This window comes from Myiozetetes cayanensis, unplaced genomic scaffold, assembly GCF_022539395.1.
Source record: "Myiozetetes cayanensis isolate MyiCay16 unplaced genomic scaffold, myiCay2020 scf2-11, whole genome shotgun sequence".
In the NCBI taxonomy this organism is placed as follows: Eukaryota; Metazoa; Chordata; class Aves; order Passeriformes; family Tyrannidae; genus Myiozetetes; species Myiozetetes cayanensis.
The window spans coordinates 47,546,448-47,572,864 of NW_026087411.1; the positions used below are offsets into that span (position 1 = coordinate 47,546,448).

At 40.5% G+C, this 26,417-nt stretch overlaps 1 protein-coding gene across 1 annotated transcript; it reads left to right on the plus strand.

Annotated features, from left to right (window-relative positions):
• Window positions 1–10,561: 10,561 nt before the first annotated feature.
• STX11 (syntaxin 11) lies at window positions 10,562–26,239 on the plus strand. The gene is made up of 2 exons (XM_050315463.1): window positions 10,562–10,611; window positions 23,085–26,239. The coding sequence occupies exon 2, from the start codon at window positions 23,090–23,092 to the stop codon at window positions 23,954–23,956; it is 867 nt and encodes a 288-aa protein (XP_050171420.1). The 5' UTR covers window positions 10,562–10,611; window positions 23,085–23,089; the 3' UTR covers window positions 23,957–26,239.
• Window positions 26,240–26,417: the final 178 nt, after the last annotated feature.

Consider the following 26,417-nt stretch of genomic DNA (forward strand, 5'->3'; position numbering starts at 1 on the left):
ACAGGACAATAACAAATCTGGTTGTGATTTGCAGTTGTGTAAGTATCTGAGTTCTAGGGGCTAGTTTGGGCTTGTCTGTAGGATCTGGGAAGGATTTCATTAAAAATAAATGTTCTAACTGCCAAAGGCAGCTGCCAGAGCATTTGTATAATTAATTTCATTTGCTTTCTGGTTCTTATCTTAAGGGCATTGGCTAAAGGATACACATGGTCTATTCACTCACCTGGACACATGATCCTTATCACTGAATCTCAGAATGGTTTGGGTTGGAAGGCACCTTAAAGATCATCCAGTTCCCACTTGCCTGCCATGGACAGGGACACCTGCTACACCAGGTGCTGCTCACAGGCCCATCTAACTGGGCGTTGAACATTTCCAGGGATGGGGCATCCACAACTTCTCTGGGCAACCTGTTCCAGTGCCTCACAACCCTCACAGTAAAGAATTTCTTCCTAATATCTAATCTAAGCCTGGACTCTTTCAGCTTAAAGCCATTCCCCCTTGTCCTATAACTACATGTCCTTATAAGAAGTCTGATTCTCCTCTCTACTAGTAGCAAAATATCCCCCTGCCTATCCTTCATACAACGCTTCCTGTAGTTTTTAATATCAGACATGTCTCATTTGATGCCACATTCAAACTTGCATTGACTTTATTGAAAGCAGAACTTGGCAATTAATTTTAAGTTTTATAGGCTTATTAAGTAGCGCACAGTTTTTTCTATGTCATCTGTATAGCATTCATGCCTAAGAAATTATTTAAGGGAGAAATTACTTAAGTAGAAAGATGGCTGTGGAGAGTCATAAGCCCTTAGAGAAACAAAATATCTGTAAGAAAAAAGTAGAGACATGAAAAGACATGTAGTCTTTTCATGAAAAGAGAGAACTAGCACTCAGGGGATTTGGATGCAGCTTCTAGTTAGATCAAGACTTGCTGTACACCTCGAGGCATTTTGACACTTCGTGTGATTTCTTTCCCATCTATAATACATGGGTAGTAATACACATAGCAGTATTTTAAAGTAATTGCTTGCAAATTGGTTTAGGGAGCCTGAAGTGGAATGTAGTTTATAAATGTAATGCAATATTGTTATTGCTGTCACAAAAAAACCTAGCTTAGTCCATCAATTTAATTGTCACCAAAGTTACATGTATGGCGGAGTTTCTAATGTTATTTGGAAAATCATCTTGCAAGTGAAATTTTGTCCTTCAACAACTGACACGTCTCATTTCCTTTCATCTTGAGGGAATAGGATTCTGAAAATTTGCATAGAGTACAGGTTTGAAAACTGATGGGCATATTACTGGGTGTGTAAGAGAATTTGGGGAGTGCTTGTTTTCATCTAATCAATCTGTCTTATCACTTGTAATATACTGCAAACACTTGCTAAACTGTTAAACTGTCCACTACAATTCTTTGACCAAGTCACAAAGAGTCTGGATACACCTTAGCACCTACTAATCCCATATCAGCTTGGCAAAGTGCCCTGTCAGGCCACCAGCTGGTGCCAGGCGAGCGTGTTTTCTGTCTTGTGCTGACAGACAGAGTGTGGGTAGATTGCTCTACCCAGACATTTGAATGAAGACAGAGTTGTTTTCAAAGACAGCTACAAACAGATGAACTGCAGATATGTATCATTAGAAATAACAAATCTCTGGAAAATAAACTCAGTAGATCAGTAGCCAAGATTAAAATGAAATGTAGGTGTGTTGCTGTGAGAATGTTGACTCTGAAGAGCTGGCTTTGCTGTAGCAGATAATGAGACTACCTTAGACGCTGTTCATGCAGTAACAGGCACTGGATGGTGAGTCTGACTACTCTTGTGTTGTGGTATGTAGGATGCGGGATTTAAGGGCTTTCAATTTAGAGGCATCTTTCAGCACCATCTTTCAGGCCTCTACAGCTGTTGATTTTGGACCACGTTAGAATCACAGATTAGAGATACCTCAGGAAGTTATTTTCTCCAATCTCCTCTCAAAGCAGAGTCAACACTGACTACTGACCAGGTACCTCTGGACTTTGTCCAGCTGGGTCTTGAAAAACTCCAAGAATAGAGAGATTCCACAACTTCTTCAGGCAATCTCCTGTTCCAGCGCTTCATTGCCCTCATAATGGGGATTTGTCCTTGATGTCCTATTGGAACCTGCCCTATCCCAATTTATGAGCATTGTTTCTTATTCTCCTGCCATATACTTGGGCTGTATCAGTAATTTCCTCTTCAGTATGTTAAGGCTGCTGTTAGGTTCCCTACATCCTATCTTCTGTGGGCTAAACAAGCCTGGTTCCTTCAGCCTCTTCTTACACTCCAACTCTCTGACCATCTTAGTGACTCCCTGCTGGATTCACTCAAGTTCATCTACATCCTGATCATGCTGGCTATCCCAACACTGTTACTTTCTTACAAAAAGAAAGGAGAGGGAGCAAGAACTCTTTCTGTGCCTATAACATACCTCTAGGCCATGTAGCTCTACAACAACAGGGAGGGTTATTTATCTGCTTGCTCTTTATCAAGAGTAAGGAAAGTGTAAGGCAGCAGAGAGAACATTACTAAGGTTTCCTCACATCCATACATTCTCACTGACCAGAGTAGCCCCAGAGATTGACTGTGACTTTGAATTGTAAGCTAACCCATGAGGGGCTAAATCCTATGTGGAGAATCTGGTCAGAGAGAGAGAGAGCGCAATAGAGCCATATAGGTAACAGAGTAAACTTAAGAAAACTGTATATTCCAAGATGGCTGGATATGGAAATACAGGGAATCTGTCACCTCAGTGTGTCTTTTGCCTATCCCTGCTTCTCCCCTCCGTGTTTGCTGTATGGTTTAAAGGACTGCACTGCATTAATTGAGTGGATGACCTGACCCCTTTGAGGAATGAAGGGGGACAAAAAAAAATCTCTGTAAAGAAGGATTATCCTAGATGTAATTAATTTAACTGCCACTAAAGCTGCAGATATGGCAAGATTTCAAACATCGCTTCGAAAATTTTCTTGCCATGTCATATAATGGATACATTTTTCATCACAGATTGATGTGTCTATCTCCTGTCATCTTCAGGTAGTGAGCCTGTGAAATTTGATATGCAGGTATTCAGTGTTATTTAGGATGAAGTATAGATTAATTTTCTACCTGTAGTCTGAGCAATGATTATTGGTGAACTTTAAGCCAATTTGCTGTTGGATATTTCAGTGTATTAATTTTGCTTATCTGTTATTGAATTATTTTGTGAAGCTCTACTTCCTTTTAAATTCACACCAAACTGGTACTCACAACAATTGTATATGCTGTGGAGTTTATACAAGATGTGAACAGTATTTTAAATTATTATTTAGATAGTATCTTCTCTTGCATGATTAAATGTTAGTTGGGTTTTCTTTCATTTATCATGTTGCAAAAATTTATTCTGTAAGGTGGAAATAGCTTTTAACAACTTTCCTACCAATATACGTGTTACACTGCCAGTGTTGGCTACCAGGTTTGCAGTAAAAACAGTGGTTCAAGGCTGTGTAGCATAAGGGTGTGTGGCATTGTTTTCTGTGCTTGTTCCCTGTCTATGTAGTATTTCTTGGGGGAAACTGCTTACTGACATTGGTCAAGAAGCAAGGCTTACATTGTTAGGCATGGTAGCAATGCATAGTAGATGACAGACTTTTCCTGAGACAATTTGCTTTCAGTAAAAAAAGTGTAAATTAACTTCTCAGTATTAAAGTTACAGCTACCAGATTTACCTTACAATATTTTTAGTATGATATTAATAATAGATCTTCTGTAATCTCTTGAAAACCTCACTATATCATTGTAACTGTTTATTAGCTTAATAAGAAATACACACTCTGGCTTGAATTTTGAAGAACTGATTTACCCCAACTGAAGCTCTAGTCTTACATTTTAGTGTATTTAAATATTTTGCATTTCTATAAATATTTAAGTACACTTTGACACATGTAATAAGACTGAGGCTAAAAGAAGGTTCAGGAAGTCATCTAATCCATTCTCCCACCTCAATTTAAAATCAGCTATACCTAAATAACTTCTAGTAGATATTTATCCAGCTTAAAATAGAGGCACAGCCAGGATAGGTTGCATTGCTGAAGCTGAGAGTACAAGGAAGAAATAAGAACTGAATAGGTATGCACAGTGCAGTCCTCCTTATCTGCCACAGTAACATATAACCTACATAGAGATGCAACTTGTAAGATATATATATATATATATGGTATATTTTATATTATATATAAAAAACATATATTCAGACCAAATAATTCTCTCTAGATTGACAGTTTGGAATAGAAGCTGTGCGCTCTGGTTTTGGTTCACCTGCTGGCTCTTCCCCATAAGTTTGCTCACTCAGTTATGAACTGAGCAAATGTAAAGGCCAGCATCTGACGATTTCAGAGATCCAGAAGTTAAGGGTTCCGTATAACAGTGCCAGTACCCAGCTCCATCCTGATGGATGCACATTAAATTAATTTGAAGCTGATAGTTACTCTTCATGAAAAGATGACTGTATCCCTTGCTGATGATTGTACCCATTTGCTGTCTCTGAGCGCAGAGTGAGCCAGGCAAAGCTGGAAGCACCTGGGACTCACACAAGACTCCAGCAGATTTGAGTGGGTTTGATCTCTCTGTGACCAAACACCAAGGCAGTTGAATCCATCAAAAGCTGGTAGCTTTAAAAAACAGTGAAGGTTTTCAGCTGCCTCTCTGCCTTACCCACTTTCATGTAGAAATGCTTCATGTACCAAAATACTCGCTGGTAAATGAGAGTAGACTTGTGGGCTCCTGTGGCATTACTGTACAGCTGTTCAGTGCCCCCAGTACTTCCTGCCTTTGCATTTCTTAACCCTGAAGCTTGAAGTGTGGCTGGAAACAGTGGCCTCTCAGAATCCTGGGATACTTGCCACAGCCAACAGGCAGGTTTCAAAAATAAAATATAAGCCTTCACTTTTCTCAGATAAGTTCTTCAAGGTGTTTGACAAATACCCCTCTACTTTGACATGTACCATTAGTTTTTATTTTGGGTGGAGTTTTCTTCCTACCTAAAACACTAGCATTCAAACATTAACAGGGAGTTTGTTTCATTCCAAGGAAATCTATCATGCTGTTCCTGTGTCCACTACAACTTGCCTAGATACCATCCACCTGGCCATCCACAGAGGCAGCAACTGGTCATGACTGGGTTGTGAAATTCATTGCTTCCTGGCTATGTATTCCCAAATGATTCTTCACTCACCTTCAGCTAAACAAAAAGCTTTTATTTTCCTTCTTAGATCTGTTACACATCAATACCATGCTACCCTTGGGAAGGTCTACCACAAGGCATTTGATGTAGCCACAAAACCACCTGAAAGGTTTCCACTTGTGCAGCATGCTTTCGAGGAAGGTAGTCCACATGGTATAGGAACACCTGGTGCAGTTTGGGCAGGCTCCCCATCACTTTCTGGATGTTATATTGCTTGTTGAAAAGCACTGGCATCATGAATAAGGTGATCTATCAACACAGCTATGTAAAATTTATGATCGTGCAATTCTAGGATGGAATTGTTGTATTTCATCAAAACTTGATGGGTTTTAGAAAACAACACCTTTTCTCTGAATGACTATTTTGAAAAGGATGCTCCAAAAAGCTATGGAACTGTTCTCATTTTCCAATGCCTCTCTTTGTGAAGGTCTATTTATTCTTTAGCTCACTCTTCTAAACCATTTAAGGCTTTTAACTTCTGGAAAAAGAAACCTTTTTATTACCCCCCAGGTACTTCTCTCTTCACACCTAATGTACAGCCTGGTCATTTTCTGCTCAGAGAGTAGTAATGAGGCAAAAACAGGGCATGTACTTTTTGACACTATAAACTTGCCCCTAGAATCTGCTGTTACTGCTGTATCCAAATCTGAGTATCTGCTATGTGTCTTCCTTGCCTGACTCCTGTTTGCCATAAAGATGCCTTTGTCTCTGCTTTATCAGGTTGCAGAGTGCTCCCAATAGTGCAGAAGTTAACTGATCTTAATCTATGGGCACACAAATGTGCAGGAGATACCTCACTCATGTCTGATAGCAAGAGCTGGAATACCCATCTTTACCAAAGTATAGGAATAGCGTTAAGTAATACTTCTCATTAGGCCTGCTGATGTGACAGGATCCTTCTCGTGTTAGACACATGGGCTGTGCTCTTGCACTGAAAGCTGTGACAGCAGGCAGAGAAATCCAATGGCTTACCTGATAATCAGCCATGCTTTCAACTCCTAGAAATTGGTATAGTTCCACTGGCTCCAGTTAACTATGCTTGTTTACATCCATCAAGTAGATGTAATTTTGAAGTTGTTAATTTGTTGGTTACTAGCTTAATAAAACATGCTGGCACCTGCCATTGTCTCTGGAGTCAACAGAAGTCCCAGGGCTATTTCCTGTACATCCAATCTGGCATTTAATACAGCTATAACTAGATTTGCAGCTCTGTAAGAACTCATATATGGGTAATGAACCTTCACAGAGCTATGCATGGGTGCCAAGTTGTGGTTCACAAGGAATTCAGGGGCACTACACCCAGAGCTGGTTTCACGTGCCTTTCAGGCATAATTGGAGAAGAATGTTAAATTCTTTCCTAAATAAGCAAGAGACAGGGCCCTGGCACAGGGCATCCTCTGACTCCACAGCAATTACATCTGTATAGCTTTCAACACTCCATCCCTTTCTAACAGTCGTCTTCCTTCCTAATGAAAGAGAGAAAAGGAAAGCAAAAACACCTGTGGGGCTCAATACTTACAGCACTGTTATCCCCTGTAAATCCAAGTATCTCCACAGGCTTCAACAAAGAATTAAGGTGGATTTTAGCCAGCTGCAGAGACACTTGGCTTTTGAATTCTTTTCAGCAGTCTATTCTTCATGTAACTAAGAAGGATCTCCTTACATCAGCAACATTTAGCTATGAAGCTGTTCTGTAACATGAGTAGCTTTTGTGAGAGGCTACAAGAAAATGTGAAAATGTGAAAAGTCAGAACTGAAGTGTTTGATGGACCTTACTCAAGCTGGAAATACCGCAGCTGGAGAATCGGTTTCTCTGGTAAATGAACACAGTGAAAGAACTTCCTAGCATCAATCTTTTGATGTCTCCCTTCACTCACCTTGGCAACTGATAAATCATGTACTATCAAAATGACTTACTGATCCATGAGGTTAAAAGGAAAAAAGTTATTTGTACAGGACCATGAATCATTACTTTCATGGAATCAATGTAAGCTAGATTACATCAGACCTGATTCTAGTTTAGAAGAGGCTCATTTGTACTTTACATCCAGAAAAGCATACATTAATTTTATATATGTCTGAGAACTGGCCCTAGGATACAGAAGTGAACTGGCAGCAGTTTGCTCTATTTTCAGCTAAAAGTTTCACAAATGTCAATTATTATAGATTGACACTTCTATAAGTCTGTACTTGAAATTAGTACAAATGTTATGGGTACAAACTGTTTTGAACAGATGGGTAAACTCCAGACAAATAGCGACCCTTCACGGAAGGCACCTGGTGAAACTGCTCTTTCTGAAAATTGATATTCCCCAGAACTCCAGATGCCCTGAGATGCTGGTAAGTAGTAGCAAAGAGAAATCTACACATTCATGTAATTGCTAATTTCTTGGTCTTTGGAAGAAACTCAGTCAGTCTATTCCATTACTGTCCTGGTTGCCAATGTCATTAGAAGCCTCAGGCACCAGAGCAGAGAGATGATGGGTCTCCCACATGCAGACCATCCCTCTGCTCTGTGTATTGTCCTCGAAATACTGCACATCCTCAAGGTATTTTCACATACATGAGACTCCAATTTGTTTATATATTACTTTTCATTACACATTTATGAGCAATGAAAGTAATTATGCTTTTCCTCTTTCTAGAGAATGAGGAAACTGAAAGCAAAATGTGGCTCATCCAAAATAATCACTCAAGACCGAGGTCAGGATTGGGAGTCTTTAAGGAAAAAACCCATAGCTCTTCAGGGGAAAAAAAAAAAAACAACAAAAAACAAAAAAAAAAAAAAAAAAAAAAAAAAAAAAAAAAGAGAGGCTTGTTGTCTCCAGATGTATTGTCCACTTACATTGCACAAACTCCTTTAAAAAAATTATTGGCATCTGTGCAAATGAATTCTGCTTTTATCTATGTAAACTGAGCATCTCCTTTCACTGGTAAATGACAAATTTTCATTAAATATATATCCTATAATAAGACATAGCACAAAGTAAAAAAATCACTGTGTTACTTTTGTGGCTTTGTACGTAATACTGCTCAGGATTCATGGGAGGGAAAAATGACAAGACTGAAAAATCTATTAATTTTTTTGGGAAAATCACTTTTTTCTGTCTAATAATTTTCATTATCAATCTACACTGTTCATCTTATTTCAGAAGTGATTGAAATGAGCATAATAATCCAAAGCAAGTGTCTTTTGTACCCATGATGATATGAGAATCTTTTCATATGACTAATCTGGTTTTGTTTCCCATAACACCATGCAAATGGACAACTTGGTAGGATCTAGCAACATAATATGCTCAAGTGCTTCTGGATCCTTGTTTGTCAGTGGTGAATTTTTTTTAGCCACCTATTCGTGTAGCTTAATTAGCAAGATGTCTCTGAGAGTTTTCAACCTTCTTTAACCTCTTCTAATCTAGATGGCAACATTTATAGAAATAATAGTTTTCTCTCACCCTCCATTCTTTTCTTAGAAGATTAATATTTTAACAATATTGCTACCTTGCCTTCTACTCAGCTACTGAAATTTTAACTGAAGTGTCTCCCAAAGCAGAGGAGACTTGACAGTCGTCTATTTGGTCTTCCAAATCCTCCTGAAAATTATAGGCAAGATACCAGATGTTTCTAGATGAGTATTTTGCTCATTTTTGATCATCAGACACATCAATCAATGCACTCAATAGCTTTGCCTGTGCTGAAACAACAGCAGATTAATTTGTAATTCTTGTTCCATGCCATACAGAGCAGCCTGTACCTGTGATTACCCATGACATCACATCAGCATGCAGCTTTATTTTCAGCTCCAGTAGTGTTAACAACCTTAAAGGCCCATTTGCTTTCTGTGGTCCAGTGGCAAAGAGAAAACCAGCTGCCCACACACTGCGGATGCTGTAGCTGGGCTCACCAAGCAGCAGCTTGGAAAAGAAGAGAAAGCATACTCATAATTCAGTGCCTTCAGGTAGTTTTAGGAGACTAATGGGACACACCCATAAATTTCTCTTCAGCATCAAGGTCTAAGGGAAAAATGCCAGCAAAGTTCTCCACATGGAAGAACCCTGCAGTGCAGTCTTTGATTTTTCAAGGGGAAAGAGCCTTTCTGTCAGATATATTTTTAGCTAATTTTAACCATAAAACCCCTAGTATTTACATATTGCTCAATTTTTTGCTTACACAACAGCATAGAAAATAAGGAGGGAGGAAGCTTCCTGTGTCTCTTCAACTGTCTCCATCATGACAAATTTGGTCTTGGTCATGCAGGAATTGACACAATTTATGAGAAATTTTTGAGCCTTACAGCTCAGGAAAGCAACATTGCTCTTTCAGTTAAATCTTTCATCAACAGAAAAGTAACTTCTATCCTTTAAAATTTCCAGATTCAAATTGTCTTCAGTTTCTGTGGTGAAACGGTGAAAAAAGTGCTTGTTCAAAATACCTATCCAAGATGTTCAATAAACCCAAGAACTTCCCACCTCAGAGAGAGGTGAACAACCTCTTGTTGAGAGGTGAACAACTACTCGTGTGGCTTATTAATGTGTACTATTAGTGTGTATCAAACATTGTGATACCAAAGTTTTGTTAGGTTTTTTTCAGTTAGAATGATGGGGAAGGTGTTTTGTTTGGGTTTGTGGTTTGTTTTTTTTTTTTTTTCCCAGGAATGGTCAAAGTTATCAGAGTTGAAGCCAACGTCCAAAAAATGGGCTAAATTTGACCTGAACCGTGAAGCATGGTGAAAAGAGCACAGCTTCTCATCCCCACACTAAGCAGCAGCAGTTTGAATTACATTCGCAGAAGTTCCCTTGCCGTCCCATTTCATCACGCGCGGCTCGGGCCAGCAGGACGGGGGGACACGGGACGATGGGGGGACGCGGCCGGGGGAACCTGCCCCTGCCCCTCTCACGGCGTCGCCTGATCCCAGCTGTCCCCTCGCCCCCTCGGATTTCGCTCTTTGTCGGCCCCGCGTCTCACCGCACCACCGATCCCATCCCCGCGCCCTCGCAGCCCGGCGGTGGGAAAACACCCGCTTCCCGGCGAGGAGGCGAGGGCAAGAAAGGGCAGGGGACGTCCTCGGGGACGACGGCAAAGAAACGGGCCACCTCAGCGCACCCACGCTTCCCAGCACCCACGGGCGCGGACTTTCCCCGCGCTGGGACCGCAGCGAGCCGGGCACGGCCCCCAGGGCGGGGCGGGGCGGGGCCCGCCATGCAAATCACGGCTCCGGCAGCCAATGGGCGGGCGAGCCGGGCGGCGGGGGCGGGGCGCTCCACGGGACGAGCGCTCGGCCCGACGGCGCGGGCGCGGCGGCCGCATCCAAGCGTGGGGAAGCGACGTGGGACGGGACGGGACCGGCCAGGCTGCCCCGTCCTGCCCGGCGGTGAGTACCTGCCGGGGCGGGGGAGGACGAGACAGCGCTTTCCTGTCTCGGAGGGGGCCGGGCCGAGCTTGGCTTCTTCAGCCCGGGTACCTCGCTGTCGGCGGCGGGAAGCCGGTGTCGGCTCCCCGTGTCGCCGAGCTGCGCTCAGCATCAGCTGGGGTTCCCGGACGCCGACCCGCCTGGAGCTGCTGCCGGACGGAGGGCAGTGTTGGGCTGTGCCGGAGCGCTCCGGTGGTGGCGATCAGGCTGCTCCTTCACCTGCTGTAGGGGCGAACTCCGGTGCGTGCCCGGTGCACGGCAGCCAGCCCAGCCGGCTGGGCGGAGGGGCTGCGGGGCGTGCGGAGCGCTTTGCACTTCGGTTTTCCATAAGGATAGACGAAACTGACCCGTTTTAGTCGAGAGGGGAAGTCTGAAGCCCGGAGGCAGGAGGGACGCCAGGGGCTGCGGACCGGGGTTTTTGGGTCCAATGATGCCTTGTGCTAACTCTGTTCCTCATGGAGGGCAAAAGGGATGGCTGGGTTTTCACAGGACGAGTGAAAACGAGAGGCGCTTTCCAATATGAGTCTTCTGATCCACTCCCAACGTTGTCTGCATTTCCAGCTGCCTTATTTGTCTGGCCTAACGAGTATTAAGATTTCGTTCATAGTGCTCATACGTGGTTATGAATAACTCCAAAGAAGATTTTATAGAAAATTGGGTCTATGGGCAAAATTTTTCTCCTTTCTTGGGCATCATCATGGCCAGATCTGGAATCGCGTGCAAAAGTTACAGTTCTTTGATTGCTTGCTATGAATTGATACTCATTTCCTTTCCTACCAAGAAGAATTAGCACTTGTGTATGTCTGAGATAACTACATGTCACTGTGATACCAAGAAAGGAAATGACTAGAATAACAACACTGGCCTGAAACGGACGCTTGCACTTCTTGTTCCTGTTCTTCAGATGGTATTTTAGGAGCTGTTTTTTAAGCTGCCAGGGATCAAAACAGCAACATATGATTGTTTAGGAGAATACAATTTGAAAGATGCTGCTTTCTTACCAGTCATGATACTAACTATTTAAATAGTGGTGAGACTACAAGATGAGCATAACTTTTTTTTTTTTTTTCATTCAAAACAGACAAACAGGATAAAGATCAGCCTTCTTAAGAAAAGATGGCTTAGGTGCCCAACTGATGGACTTTTTTCCGCCTTTTTTTTTCACTGACTGCCTTACATGACCACTGCTCTGAAACTGAAATTGCATGTTCGGTCATATGGCATCTGGTGTTTTGGCTGAAACTAAAACTGCAAGTTAAACTCTTGTTGTCAAAAGAGATCTCTATGAAGAAACTAAGCATGGTACAGAAGACCTCTTGAGACATTAAAATGAGTAACATGTGATAATAATATCTTCTGGACACTGCAGATAAACTAGAGGCTGTGATGCCATAGAACAAAACTGCATGTTCTATCAGTCCTGGAGAATTTGGGTGCTGTGGGGTTAGGCTCCACGTCTGGCACTTTCCACTATACTATAACAGTAACCAAGATCTGCTCCAGAAGGAGAAATGGTAGTTGCCACTGCTGGGTGAAAAGAGTCACCCAGGACACACAGTGAGCCTGGGAGCAAGGGCACTGAACAAATCATGGGAATGCGAGGCCATGGGGAGACTGTAAGGCATTAACTAATACATTTGGTGCATTGTAGGTGTGTACCTAAACCAGGCCTGAGAGGGATTTCTGTATTCTGTCTCTATCCTTTAAGGAAAAGAGTCCCACAGTGCTTCCATAGAGAAATGATCGAGTTTGCAGCTAGTCACAGGCAGTTCAACACAGGTCTCATGTGTGAAACAAACTGATTACTTAGTGTGTTTCCAATGTCCATACAGGGATTAAAGTGATCATTTCTCTTTTCATAGAAAACTCCTTTTATGCATTGGAGTGCTGTGTCTCTCTCCTAGTCTTCTGCATGAAATGAGCATAATTCCTTCCACTCCTCTTCCTCCAGGGCTGTATATTCTAAACCATTAGGAGACAATGCCAAATATGCTCTCTTTGACTTTCCTAGTGCGATAACTGGTGCAGGATACACTATTCCAGCTGGGGTTTTATCTATGCCAAGCAGAGTAAAACCAGTCCTTCCCATGCCATTTTTCATATAAGACATGGGGTTTTGTTGTTTTTTCTTTTTTTACAATGCTGTTATATTGTGAGCTTGTTTTATAGCTTGCAGTCTGGTATAACCCCACCAATGCTTTTGTGCTATAAAACTAGGTGGTTGCCTACTTTCTATCTGAGTGAATAATTTTATCTCAATGTACCAGGCTCGTTTCTATTGAAATCCTTATATATTTTTGTTAATTCTTCTCTTATTTGTCAAGATCACCTTAAATTCTCGTAATTTCTCCTCCCTTCCACCACCAAATGCTTGCTTCCTCTCCCTTCCAGTTCAGCATCACCTGGAGACTGTACATGCTTGTGTTTGGTTACACTTTCCAAGTTGCTAGTGGAAAATATGGATAATCTCTAGTGTAACAGAGACACATCATAATGCTGACATATTGAAAACCAATACTGATGATGAAAAGACAGCTGCTATGTTAAGTATGAAGGTGCTGGACCAGATACACTGTCTAGTATGTCTTATCTGGCCCATCAATTTTCTTTTACTCTGGTCATCCCTCTAGGCAGGGAGGGCAAAGCATGGTGCAGAAATTACTGAGACAATGTTAATTTGATCCAACAAACTCATCTCAACACAAAATGTGGGGTTACCACTTTTTGCAGTTTTGCAGAGAGGCCATTTGTGGTTACGTCTGCATTTTGGGTTACTCCTCAGGATGTGGCCCCCCTCATTAACCATCTCTGGTGAGGAACATCATTCCCAAGGAGCAGCAGCATCACTCCTGCCTAGGACTGGCTCTTGGGAACCCCCTCTTGGGGTATAGGGAGGCTCCACATGAGGGGGAGCAATGCAATTCGGTTTCTACATCTGCTTTGATAGATTTTACTGATTGCGTCGAGTGTCTGGATATCTTATCTAGCCTATCACACAGTGTTAGGCACTTCTCATCTAGACCATATTTATGTAGTTTATCAGAGAGAGAAAATGATGTCACATATCTTGACTTCAGAAAGCTTATCATGTGTGCAGCTTTTGCTCTGTTTGCTGTGACAGTTAACATGCCAAGATTATTTTTGACTAACTCATGTTCACAAGAAGTTACTGCACACTCCAGCCTTTCCTGCTATGCCTTTTCTCTGTGCTGTGTTTATGGCAGTGACAACTCACTTATTTTTGAAAGCAAGATTAAGGTTTACTTGAGCTTTGGATATGTCAAATCAGGAACAGATTCTCTAAGTGCTGCTGGCCAGCATGTCCCTAATTACACCTATATCTTGCCTCAACTTCACCGGTACTTTGAATGGGCCTATAAACACCTATGGACTGTGAAGTAGTGTAACTGCCATAAAGGCTGCCAGCACCTGACATGTCCTGGGGCTGGGGCTGTGGGTATGCATGTGTGGCTGTGGAGCTTATTTCCTGGCTAAAACTATTTTGGTGCAGGTACAACTTTGTAGATTTTGCAGTAAGATCCCAAACTGAGCCTCATATGTACTGATCCGCATGAACAAATACCAAGAAAACACCCTGTATTTAACCTTAAAGGGATTTTTCTTAAATTAAAGAGTACTTGATCTCAGATTATAATGCTTTATTACAAGCTTTAAATATATATGTTTTTAAAAAATAATGCTATGTACTAATTTTAAAGTGTCAGTAGAACGTGTTGCTTCTGACTGATGATCACATGCAGCCTCATATTTCTACTCACATGCCAACATAACGTGTTAATCACTTATAAATACCACTGTGTGGTAGCAATAGTAGTTATATAAATGTGGTATGTACATAGCTATTTCACTGAGCCAATGTGTTTCAGGGAAGCCGAAGTGATTAATTAGATAATGTATGCACTCACGGCACTGTAGGGCCAGCACGGCCTATGAGTGGCTGTCTAATTTCCTTGCGCAGTGACTCGTAATGATGCCGAGCTGTAGTAATTGCCAAGAAATGCATGGATGGCTGTCTCACCGTTTATGTGAGCGGTATGCTTCTGTCTTAACTACTTGCTGAGCCTGTGGACGTACAGTTCATGCCCCCTTGTCTTTATCCAGGACAATTTTACCTGAAGGACAATTTTACCTTAGTGTGGCCTATGGTAGGAAGGGCACACTGCAGTAGTCAGCCTATGGCATGTACTGGAAAGCACTGAATAGACAGCCATGGTGGGATTGTTTTCCCTCTTTTGAGTAAAATACAATCCCATGCATGTTCACCAACTCTTTGTAATGTTGTTGTGTTTTTAGCAAGCTGTGTACATTAAAGCCAATTGGAGTCAGCTCACAGGTCTCAAGAATTCCAAGGATTCAGCAAGTTTTCAGTATCTGCAGTTGATAACTATATATTCTGTTTCTGGCATCCTTAAGAAAATGACGTGGCCAAATTTGGGGTGTGCATTACCTTTCCTGTTTTTAACTTCCATTTATATACAGAAGCATGATGATTTCTGGAGAGAGTTCCCAATTTTGGGAGGGGCCTCAAACAATGCACATGAAGACTTTACAATTTTCAGTGGGCCATGTAGTGAAGATGGAGACACCTTTTTTGTCTACAGCCCTGATACATCTGCTACACCCCAATCAACACCAAATCTAGTTACAATTGCTCATTTATATGACTTGTGAGAAAAACATTGAGGAGATACCGAGAATCCATTTTATCATCTATCCAGATTGAAAATTCATCAGTGGGGATCCACAGCTCTCCAGTGAAAATTTAGACAATCTAGTAAATAGTAGCAGTCAACAACCTGTGTACAACAAGCTGTCCTCTCCATGCAGGAATAATGTTTACTATTGCGGCTACTGAGCAGTATCAAGTTAAAACTTGAGAATTTTTTTGTAAGTCTCATCATAAATACGTGAAAAATGCAGTACATATTATAGTGCATGGGATGCATGCCATCAACTTCTCCTGGTTTTGATACTAATGTCTGTGAAATCTTATAACCAGTCAACGGAAAACACCAAGATGGTTAACCTTATTGAATACATCTGGGAAGTATGAGATGCACCTTAGATCCTTGAATTTATAATATGCTGTTGTACAAAAGTTGAGAGTTCCTTTATGTTGAAGAGATTGAATGCTGGTAAAGAAACTGAGATAAGTCAAAGAAGTGCCTCCAAAGTTATCAGTATTCAAGCAATTATTGCCTCATTACTTTGAGTTAGAAGCAACAAACCATCTGAATTTTAATTTTTATTCCTAAGCCTTTCCTAGCCTTTATGTTAGGAAAGGAACCACTCGAGACTTGGAGATTCTGCAAACTGTGAAACAGCATGCAAAGAATGGAGCCATCCCTACTTCTCTGAATATATCAGCTTGTAATAAAAAATGTATCCTGATACAAACAGAGAAATTGACACTTCATGCAAGCTTTTGGAAAAAAGTAATGCCCTAAAACATTTGCAACTGAGTACATTTGTCACTGGGGTGATGGCAAGTATAAAGGAGGTGTTCTGCTCTACACAGGCTTTGACGACCACGAGCAGAGCAGTGTCTAATAGTCTTCAGATGCACTTGCATCTTCTTGCTGGATTTCTGTAGCTTTATAACTTGTGTTCAGTGTTAACCAATGGATGTTCAGTCCTGGATACATTTTGTCTATTTTTAAACACTGCCCAGTCCAAGAAACTCCAGAGAGGATAACTTTCTTTCGGTGAGGCCATAAAAAATTTTGAAATGCTGATCTCTGTCATAGTTGCTAATATTGCTAATACACAGATGTGATCTTGAAACAACTCCAGAAGACAAACTGTTCTAATCATTAGATTATGATTTTTGGTGTTTCTTCAAGCTCTTAGACAGCAGAAGTGAGAAAAAAGAAAGAGTGATTTAAAAAATTCAAGCCTGCTGTGCCACTAGTGATGGACATGGTTGGGGAGACAGGGAATTTGGTCTGAAAAGATGACTACCACTCTGTTATAAGTCAATTAGAAGCTCTTATGGAAAGAGGAAAACCCACTGTAAAAAAACAGTCTGTTTTCTAAGTTAATTAATAGTCAGATGTATTATTGGACAACAGGTAAAAACATTAAATCTGGTCTAAGACAGTTGTTTCCAAAACAGAAAGTTACTAGAGATTTGTTATTAAATATGAGACTCCAACTCGTAAGGGCTTCAGCTGCATTTAACACTTTTTTTTACTTATGCTTGACTTGCATTTTAGTGCAACAGCAACATGCTATTTGTATTGTAACTGACAGAGCAAGTCCATCTTGAGTTGATTTCCATCAATACCACATCCACTACAAGCCATATGGGAAGTCACTGAAATGTGCTGACACACACTTAGCTATGAAGTAATTTTGCCTAGGAGCAGGTTATTTCCTAATTGTTCACCACTTGTTTTTTGGCTCACATCTATTGTGTGTCATGAGATCAAAATCGCATGATATTCAGAGACAGGATGAGCCACATGGGTTTGTAGTAGGACTTTTACCTCGTGAGGGAGAGAAGATCTACTGATAGAAGTTGTTTTTAACTGGCTTGTTTTGAAATATCTGTTGTTCCTCAAATAGACCACTTCATCTGAAGTAAAATCTTCATCTTGTAAGGAGGCCCTGCTTGAGGCTGAAAATATTACTGATTAGACTTTTGGTAACCCACAAGCTGGTATTAACTAGCACAGCTGCCTTTTATGAGTGCTGAAAGTAGAAACAATGTACACTGCCTTCTTTCCCAGCTGCTGGTGATGGAATATGAATGCTGTGCTGAAACTGCTTCTTTATTTCAGTGTTTGTCCCCAAAAATGCAGATATACAAATGTTAAAGCTGAAATAAATATAGGTGTTCAACTCATTTGTTTCTATAGAAATAACTTCTCATCCTTAAATTATTTCTACGTAGATAACAGGCTGAAGAACATTAGCATGGCAATGGAAATATGTTATGCAGGACTCCCTTTTGTATGTATATGCGTCAAAAAGAAAGGGGGTTTATGCATATGCAGAGTTTTTGATTTTCAGAGTGGATTTTCTTTCTTGGCTGAAATCCCATGTCATACAGAGCTGTGTGGGTCTGCAGTCTTATTGTAATAATAGAATTTGTGTCTTTCTCATGCATCATGGGCATCATTGTGGTAATTAATACCAAGAAGCAGCACACTAACGTGGAGAGATTAGTACTGAACACATCCTCAGCTGACTGCATTTGCTGAGTGTCTGGCTGCAAAGTTGTAACCTCTGCAGTCATCACCTGGTCTGCTTTTTATTTCCTCAAGGTGTGTTTGGGTGTACACGCCATGATGGACTGCAGGAGGAACTTCATTTTTACAAGGACAGATTTACTTAGCCCAAAATTACAAGCATGGAAGTACATGTTCCAGGTTGAAGATGCACAGTATTTTAAAATAAAATAAAACTGACAGCTAATCTATTAAAACTCACACTCTCAGAATTAAGGTATCTATACACTTGCAGTTGTTACACTAGAGTAGTTCATGTCTTGATATTCTAATGTTTTAGATATATCTTATGTAAACCTGTGCAAGTAGTTGAATATATTTAATATTTATATTCAAATTAGCAAAGTTTTGATCTAAGGCAGAGTACCAGAAGAATTTAGAGTAGACCTTTGGACATTAATCCAGCCTGCCTCAAAATACATGTAGGTAGTTCGGGTTGCTGAGGGCCATGTCAAGTAGACTTTTGAATATCTTCAAGGATATTTTTTTAATATCTTCAAGGATGCAGATTTTTCTGGGCCCCTTTTCTATTGTTTTTGAAGGTTTGGGGTTTTTTTCTTCATTTTCCCCCTCTCTGCTTTTCCCTTGTTTTCACTTAGGTCTGTTGCCTCTTGTACTCTTGCTGTACATTTCCATGAAGGGTCTAGCCTTGCATTAAGCAGTTGGTGACAGCAACAAGATGTCCCTTGAGCTTCCTGTTTTTCAGGCTGAACATTCCCATGTTTCTCAAGCCTCTCTTCATATGTCAGGTGCTCCAGCACCTCTGATCATCTCTGTGGCCTCCCCTGGGCTCACCACAGCATGTCTATGACTCCTGCACTGGGGAGCCCTGTGGCCTCTCAAGTGTTGGACAGGAGAGGTCCCTTCTCTTCCTTACTTTGCTACTCCAGCCCAGACATACTGCTGGTTTATTCTCAAGTTCACGTTATGAGCACACCGAGGTCCTTGTCTGCAGAGCCACTTCCCAGCCAGGGAGCCCAACTTCTACTGCTGCACTGGGCCTTGTATGAAGGGAGAGGCTGACTCTCATTTTACAGATTGAGCGCTGGTAATTGATACTGGGTATCAATATACTGCTGTTCTGATTACAAACAATCCTATCAACATAAAAGTAGATGCAAACTTTGCTGAGTAACAACAGCATCTGATAAAGAAGGTCAGCTTCCCTAACCACTGATCCGTTAAGCTGGAATGTTTCAAATTGCTGTTCCCCCTTGCTCTCCCATGCTTATTTGTTTCAGATTTTTTGTGTCAGTTCTGTCCCTGACACTATTCAAGGAATGCTTGGAAGGTTTTGTCCTCTCTTGGGAAGATCTGGTTCCCCTTTGTTTGAAATGAGAATCTGAAATAGGAAAAGACCTCTGTGGTGTTGTTGCATTCCAACCTGCTGTTTTTCTTTATGCAAAAAATCCTAAAATGTTGTTTCTCAAGGTAGCAGTTTCCAAATACTCCAAATAAATTATCTTTTTGAACATGTGTCTTTGGCCATATATTGCAAAAGGTAACCTACAGAGTACTTGAGCAGGTTCAGGCATAAAACTGAGCAGGTGTCCTCTGCAATTTATAGTGTTTGTGGCCTAATATGATGCTGAAATACAGGCAGAAAGTTATTTGCTTTCTGTCCTTCCATCCTGTCCAGGCACTGTATGTAAATAAGGAAGAGCATCTTGAAAATGTGAAGCTGATGTGGGAAGCAGGCTAGGTGATGCACTTTAGAAACAGAGTGTAAGACAGGACTGAGGCAGAATGAAATAAGATGCCAAAAAGTCCCTGATTTTGCAGGACTCTGAAGTCAGGCTTGAATAGATGGCATCCATTTGTTAGAAAAGTGCAATCACTTTGGCTGTGGAGCCATATCCCTGATGGGTACAGGTCCTCAATGCAGAGTTAAAAGACTCTAATTTTGACCTCCTTGAATGTAAATTTTGGTATGTAGTTACAAATAATGTAGGCTTTTAGAGCTAAGCTGAGGATTGGCAGTGCAATTGTAACTTGATCCTTCTGTTCCACTTAGAATTGGATTTTACTGGATCAGCTGAATCATGGAGACTGTGTGTGATGCTTTCCACATCACTGGAGATGAGCTCCTCGCAGTGGCCTTGATCCATGTGTTCATTCACTGATGTCCAGCTCATTACTCTGTGATCATACTTTCAAAGTGCCTGAGGCTTGCAGCAGTGACCGAAGTCAGAAGCAGCTGACTTCTAAACATTCCAGGTACAAGGAATTGTGCTTCATGTGTCTCAAGCGGGCATCATAACTGATCAAGAGTGATAGTGTCGTCCTTAATCCCCCCCGGACGGAAACCTGTGTCTGAGTATGAGGCTCTTGGATCTGCCCTCCCCCAAAAGACTGTTAGGAGTTTATGGAGCTTTCCAAAGATCTTGCAGGAGAAATCCCTGAGGAAATGAACAGCATTTCAGTAGCATAGTCAATGCGACAGCTGTTCGTGAACTGCATGATGAGTATTACATTTTATGTTGTACAATTTTTATTCAGCCTGTACAGACTGTAGGCAAAGACTCGGTGGAAGTGATAGTAGATAGGCCAGTGTTTAATCACATGATCTTCCTGTGTGTTGGCAACATTGTGGTGCAATCTGAGGCAACGCTTCACAGCTCCTTACTCTTCTTTTAATGCTTGACTTTTCAACCTTTCCTGCTGTATTAAAAGAAAAAAAATTGCAGTATTTTTAGAGATGCTGCAGAATTACTATACACATGAACTTGTTGCAGCATTAGTATTTTCATAGTGTAAATTACTGTGTATTTGCTTCTCCATTTCTTCCTGGGGAAGGAAGGATAGACCTACTCTTACAAAATTATGAGTTTATTATGCAGGAGCTCTTACTCAGTGTGGTTTTCTGTTTGTGTTTCCATTGCCAAGCACACACACAAAATGTAATTATTGTTGAGCCTGTTGTTAGCCTGCTCTCTGTGGAAGGCTGATGAAATTTAATTTTTCTGAAGTTTAAGAAATGGTAAGCACAAAGTTCAATGTAGTCCTGCACACATATGACTTAGTTTACATGAATGGCACCTTTCTGCTGTGGATGGCCATTTTAAAGTAAAAAAAAACAAAACTGTTTGCTGTTTCCAATTGTAGATGCTAAACAGCAAAAGAATAAATGCTGAACACAGCACATGGTAGTTAAAGGATCAGACTAGAGATGGGAGAATGATCAACTCTAGGGAAGCCAGTAAGAGTCAGAAATGGAGTCAGACAAGGAATGTGACTGGTTTTCAGAGTCACATCTACATTTCAGGTGAAAAAGATCTCAGAAAGTGATTAGAAGAGATCTGAATAATCCTGACATTGCTTGATGCCTTTGATTGTTCCATTTCCACCACGCTGTGTAGAAAATGGTCTATTTTCAGACAGGAAGCGTAGATATTGTCACTGTTTCAGTGCCTCTAGGCAAACTTGGCCGTACAGTTTTAAAGCCAAGTAAACCTGAAAACCTGACTTTTAAGCTGCAGCACACATTTTGGTTTTTACCTTTCAGATGCGGATTTTTCATCTTGATGTTGTGGCATGAGGTGAAAGTCTTGATTTTATTATTGCTGGGGAGGAGATGAGAAATCTTCTGTTTTCTAAAGCTTTCGCTATATGATTGAGTTGGATCTATGTTGCTTATGTTTTAAATTCAAACAATCATCTTACATGTGTGCATTCCTGAATGAAAGCTCTTCTCTCAGGATATTAATGGACTTGCTTGATTTACATTGCTTGTGAAAGGATAGGTGTAAGTTGAAATTTACCTTTTAACTCCAATATTAATGTGACACTTCTCAATTCCAGTATATACCCCCAATGAACCATGCAAGCCCGAGAAACTTTGCCAGTGACAGAATCTTTTCCATCTCTTCCATAACATCTTTAACATGTCTTACAGTCCCATGAAACAGATTATAATCTTGTAGTTTTAATTCACATTAGATTTAGGCCTATTATACTGGGTATATACACGAGACTTTTCTTAACCTGGGAATAACTGATGATCCTATGAAGGGGATGTGTCGTTCACAGCAGAAAGCATTTTTGTAAATGCTGTGAAGATACTTTAATTCCTGGAGAACCAAAACTGAATCCTCAAAAGAGATCTAGAGATGTCCTACTTGGTGCTCCTTCTTAACTTGATTCTCTTTCTTATTGATTTAAATGAGGTCATGGGATGTACAGCGCTTATGATGAAAAATTTTCATGTTCCTGCTTGCTGAAACAGTGCAAGCTTCTTGCTGGAGCTTTCAGAATTTATTTTCTGCAAAGACTGTAGGTCTAGATTTCAAATAGGAGACTTATGTTTTGTTACCATGTAACTGGTCTGCACAGATTACTCATTCTGTGGCTTTTTAATGAATTTTTTTTTGTAGTTAAGTATTTCTGAGGCAAACACATTGGAAATGGATCCTGATCTGTAACAACAGTGTTACTTCATTCCTTCAATAGAATTTTTCTATCATAAAAAAAAAAAAGGAGGGGGTTTGAATAGATGGGTTTACATATACAATGCTGCTATTGCTGTGTTATTTTGTTAATGCCTATGGTCAAGGATAGCATCTGGAGAAACTTGCTTTTCCTTTTTTTCCACATCAGTTTTTGAAACTTTTCTTTCCCAACTGTATTGGTAAATGCCATTTGTGTTTCTGTGAGGCTTCCTACTATTCTCCCAGGAAAAGAAATCTTAGAAAGACAGAGGAACTGTGACATTTTGGGCAGTTGATGTAATGAAGGGTCAAGAGCTAGAGGAGATTTCTCTAGTGAGCAAATTACGTTATTAACATGTCTACAGATGCTGATAACTGAAGGCTTCCTTTCAAGGGTTTGGGTTTTTTTCTCCAAGTGAAAGACTGCCATTTGGGAGGGAGGTTGAGTATTGTCTTATTATTCTTTTGGATTTGTCTTCAGGATTTGTTGTCTTCTCTCTTGCAGTTTTTTAGTTTCTAAGCTTTGTACTTTCTAGAAAAGCGTCGTAGCAGCAGAGTTTTGTATCTGATATCCATTACTGTATAAAATACTGTGAACAAATTTAAAATCTGATATTTCAAGTTATCTTTGATGTAGTTATGTTTGTTATCTATGATATAGTTATCATTATGATGTAGTTATTAGTTATGAACTTTCAACTCTTGTAAATCAATATTTCAGTTACTTCATTCCTCCTGTTCCTCTGTTTTACAGGCAAGATGAAAGACCGTCTAAGTGAGCTGCGTGAAATTGCCAGGTTACACAACCAACAGTTTTCTGATAGTGAGGATGATGAAAATTCACCCCATGATATTCTCCTTTATGAGACTGATTATGCCTTGGAAATTCTTCATAAGGACATACAGAACATCCGGACAGAAAATGACCACCTAAAAGCGGATGTCAACCGGCTCAGAAAGCAAAACACCCGCTTCCTTACTTCCATGCGCCGTCTGAGCAGCATCAAACGAGACACTAATTGCATTGCCAGAGACATTAAGGCCCGTGGAGAAAGCATCCACAGGAAACTGCAGGTGATGAGAGATTTCTGTGAAGATGCAGTTACAAAATATGGAGCTATGTCTGTCATTGCCAGGGTAGCAAAGAACCACTATGTTGACCTCATGCACACATTTCAGGATGCTATGTTTGATTACAATGCAACAGAGATGAACCAACGGGAGAACTGCAAGATTCGAATTCAGCGGCAGCTCGAGATCATGGGCAAAGACGTTTCTGGCAACCAGATTGAGGAGATGATCGAGCAAGGCAAATGGGATGTCTTCTCTGAGAATCTCTTGTCGGATGTTAAGGGGGCTCGCTCAGCCTTGAATGAGATAGAGACACGACATAAGGAGCTGGTGAAGTTAGAAGGTCGCATTAAGGAAGTTCACGAGCTCTTTCTGCAGGTGGCCCTGCTAGTGGAGGAACAGGCAGACACTTTTGATGTTATTGAGATAAATATGCAAAATGTTGAGGACTACGTAGGAGATGCTAAGGATCAAGTAAAAAAAGCTTTGGAATACAGAAGGAAACATCCCCTCAGAACAATCCTCTGCTGCTGCATATCATGTTGCAGAAGGTGACTATCACACTGGACCTATCACAGACTGACTTGAACGTCTTCAAAATCATGTGTTCTTTCCAGTGACTTTTCTGTAATGACAACCCCTAGAAATAGGGGAGCTATTTTGCAGTTGGTTTTGTTCATTGCCTTTTTTCTAAAAGTGCTGAAAGCTGTTCTATTTAAGAACTCCTAGAAATGTTGGTAAAACTATTTTTAATCCAATTTTAATTGAAATATACTCTGTTGCTGTCACTAGAGGTGCAAGAAGATCTCTGCAGTGATACTTGTTTGAGATAGGCAAGAAAGAGGAATGAATGGCCTAGGGAAGATGAACAGTTTCAAAAAGTAAGTTTGTTCTTATTTGTCAAGGTGAGGCTGCAGGCAGCGAACCCTTACCACCCTGGGTAACACAGTACACAACAGAATCAGGGGTTTTTAGCTTTAACTATCTTGGAGCCTGCTTGATGCAAATATTTGACCAGACTTTCGCTCCACTAATTTGACAAAATACCAAGCCTGTTAGCAGCAGCGGGACACAGAATTAGTTTCTCTTTCAACTTGATTTCCACCTGTCTTGAATCTCAACAGAAGTGACTGCACTTTAAATGATAGTGTGCACATTTTGTTCCATTTGTGTGCAAGTGACTGCTATTTTCCATTTTGAGTGCCTGCAACTCTGTCAAGGTGGCTAGAAGCACTGCAACACTGAGGCATCTCACTCACTTTTAACTTGAGCCGCTGTCTGTACTCTCGGTTTCAAACCTGCCATGCTTTCATGCTTCTAATACATTTTTCTGCCAATTAAGACTTCAGCCAGAAGAGATGCATGCAGTGGCCTTCTGCAGAAATACCCAGCTGTATTGCAGACAACACTTCTGGGGTTGAGAAAGCATTTTATGTCCTGGCACATACATACAAGCCATTTTAATGGAATGACTGGCTGTCAATAGACTTTTATTTTTTTATAAGTATTGACTGAATATGGGGGGGGATTATATTTATTTTAAATAAGATGAAGGATTACAATTTTTAACATGCAGTTTTATTGGTGTACAAAAATTGTAACTTTTCTCCCACTGTTAGAAATTCTCCTGGGAAAGCAAGTATACCTGAAGAAGAAAGAGTTTCATGTCATTTTAGTGCTCTTTTTGAGCTTAAAAATAACCTCTCCTTTTGTATAAGGGGAGTCTGCCCTTACACAAGGCAAACCAGTAAGTTTGGAGTATGACAAGGGAATAGAAAATGGGCAGCCTGGTAAGCACTGAGCATTTTCAGTGAAACATATATTCATAAGGTCTTGTGAGTTATTACAGCTCCTGCTTCTGGAGGTTTTCCAACTATATTTCTAAGTGGCTTTCTGATACACTGTGATCTATTGCTATCCTTTGAAACAATGCAGGACATTTTTTCAAAAGTTAGTTACTTTTTTTTTTTAAACTGATTATTCTATTTGTACCTATTTTAATAAACATATTTCAACATTTCAAGTATTTTATATTTGGGAGTTTTCCTCAGATGTGTATAGATGTGCATCTTCCTGCACTGATTGCAATGAAACTTCCCTCTTCTGTTCTTTTGCACCCTACTTTTATATGTGAAAAGACACCCAAACATTTCTTACTATTTGTATTAATATTACAAAACAGTAAAATAAATTCAACTTCCAAGCTTTCATATCCTGGTGGGAAATACTTCTTAGCCAGACAGGCTCTTTTACACAAATAGAAACTAAATGGATAACTCTTCTCAGAAAGTGAATGTCTCTTTTTCTGTAGCACCTCCCTGTCATAACATGGAAGACTCAGGAACACCAATCTTCTAAACTGTGAGGTATTTTGATATTCAGTGTGTCCTGATGATACCAGTGTTATGCTTGTCTGTGGACCTCTGCAACAACCCAATGTTCAAACTTGAAGTGGGAGAAAGGAGGGTGATGAGCTGCCACCCTTGCCAGTAGCTTTGGTGCTGCTCAAGAAGACAAAGTAATTTATTCTGTAGGTACTGCCATTCAAGTCAGTGGAACTGTGCATTTGTAGAGAAATACCCTAAAACTCTGAGGGTCAGCATGTGGGAATAAATCAGTGAAGAATGAAATATGTATTTCCTTTGATCTGGATATTCCTAGCATGTGCCAACGTTTTTGATAAAAAATATGTGCATGTTTTTCTTTGTGTTCATTCCTTTTTTTGCACATATGTATATTTACAAATGGAATAAAAGATTTAATAAGGGAAACTGAAAGCGCAGAGTGTTGTACATTGAATCAGTAGCTGTGAACAGTTTCTTGCATTGTCGAAGTTTAGTTTAAAAGTTGATGGACTAAACTCTGGAGTTGGTGAAAGATTAAACAATACCCATAAAGGAAAAAAAAAGGTAAACTAGATGTGCTGCATATTGCGAGACTTAGAAATTTTTTTCCGAAAAAAGCCAGGAAAAATTAGTTTCACGCATTGTAAGATGATTCTCTAATGCAAGAAAAA

Bases quoted from the DNA above. Each gene is read 5' to 3' on its own strand.
- STX11 (XM_050315463.1), top strand. From the start codon at position 23,090: ATGAAAGACCGTCTAAGTGAGCTGCGTGAAATTGCCAGGTTACACAAC.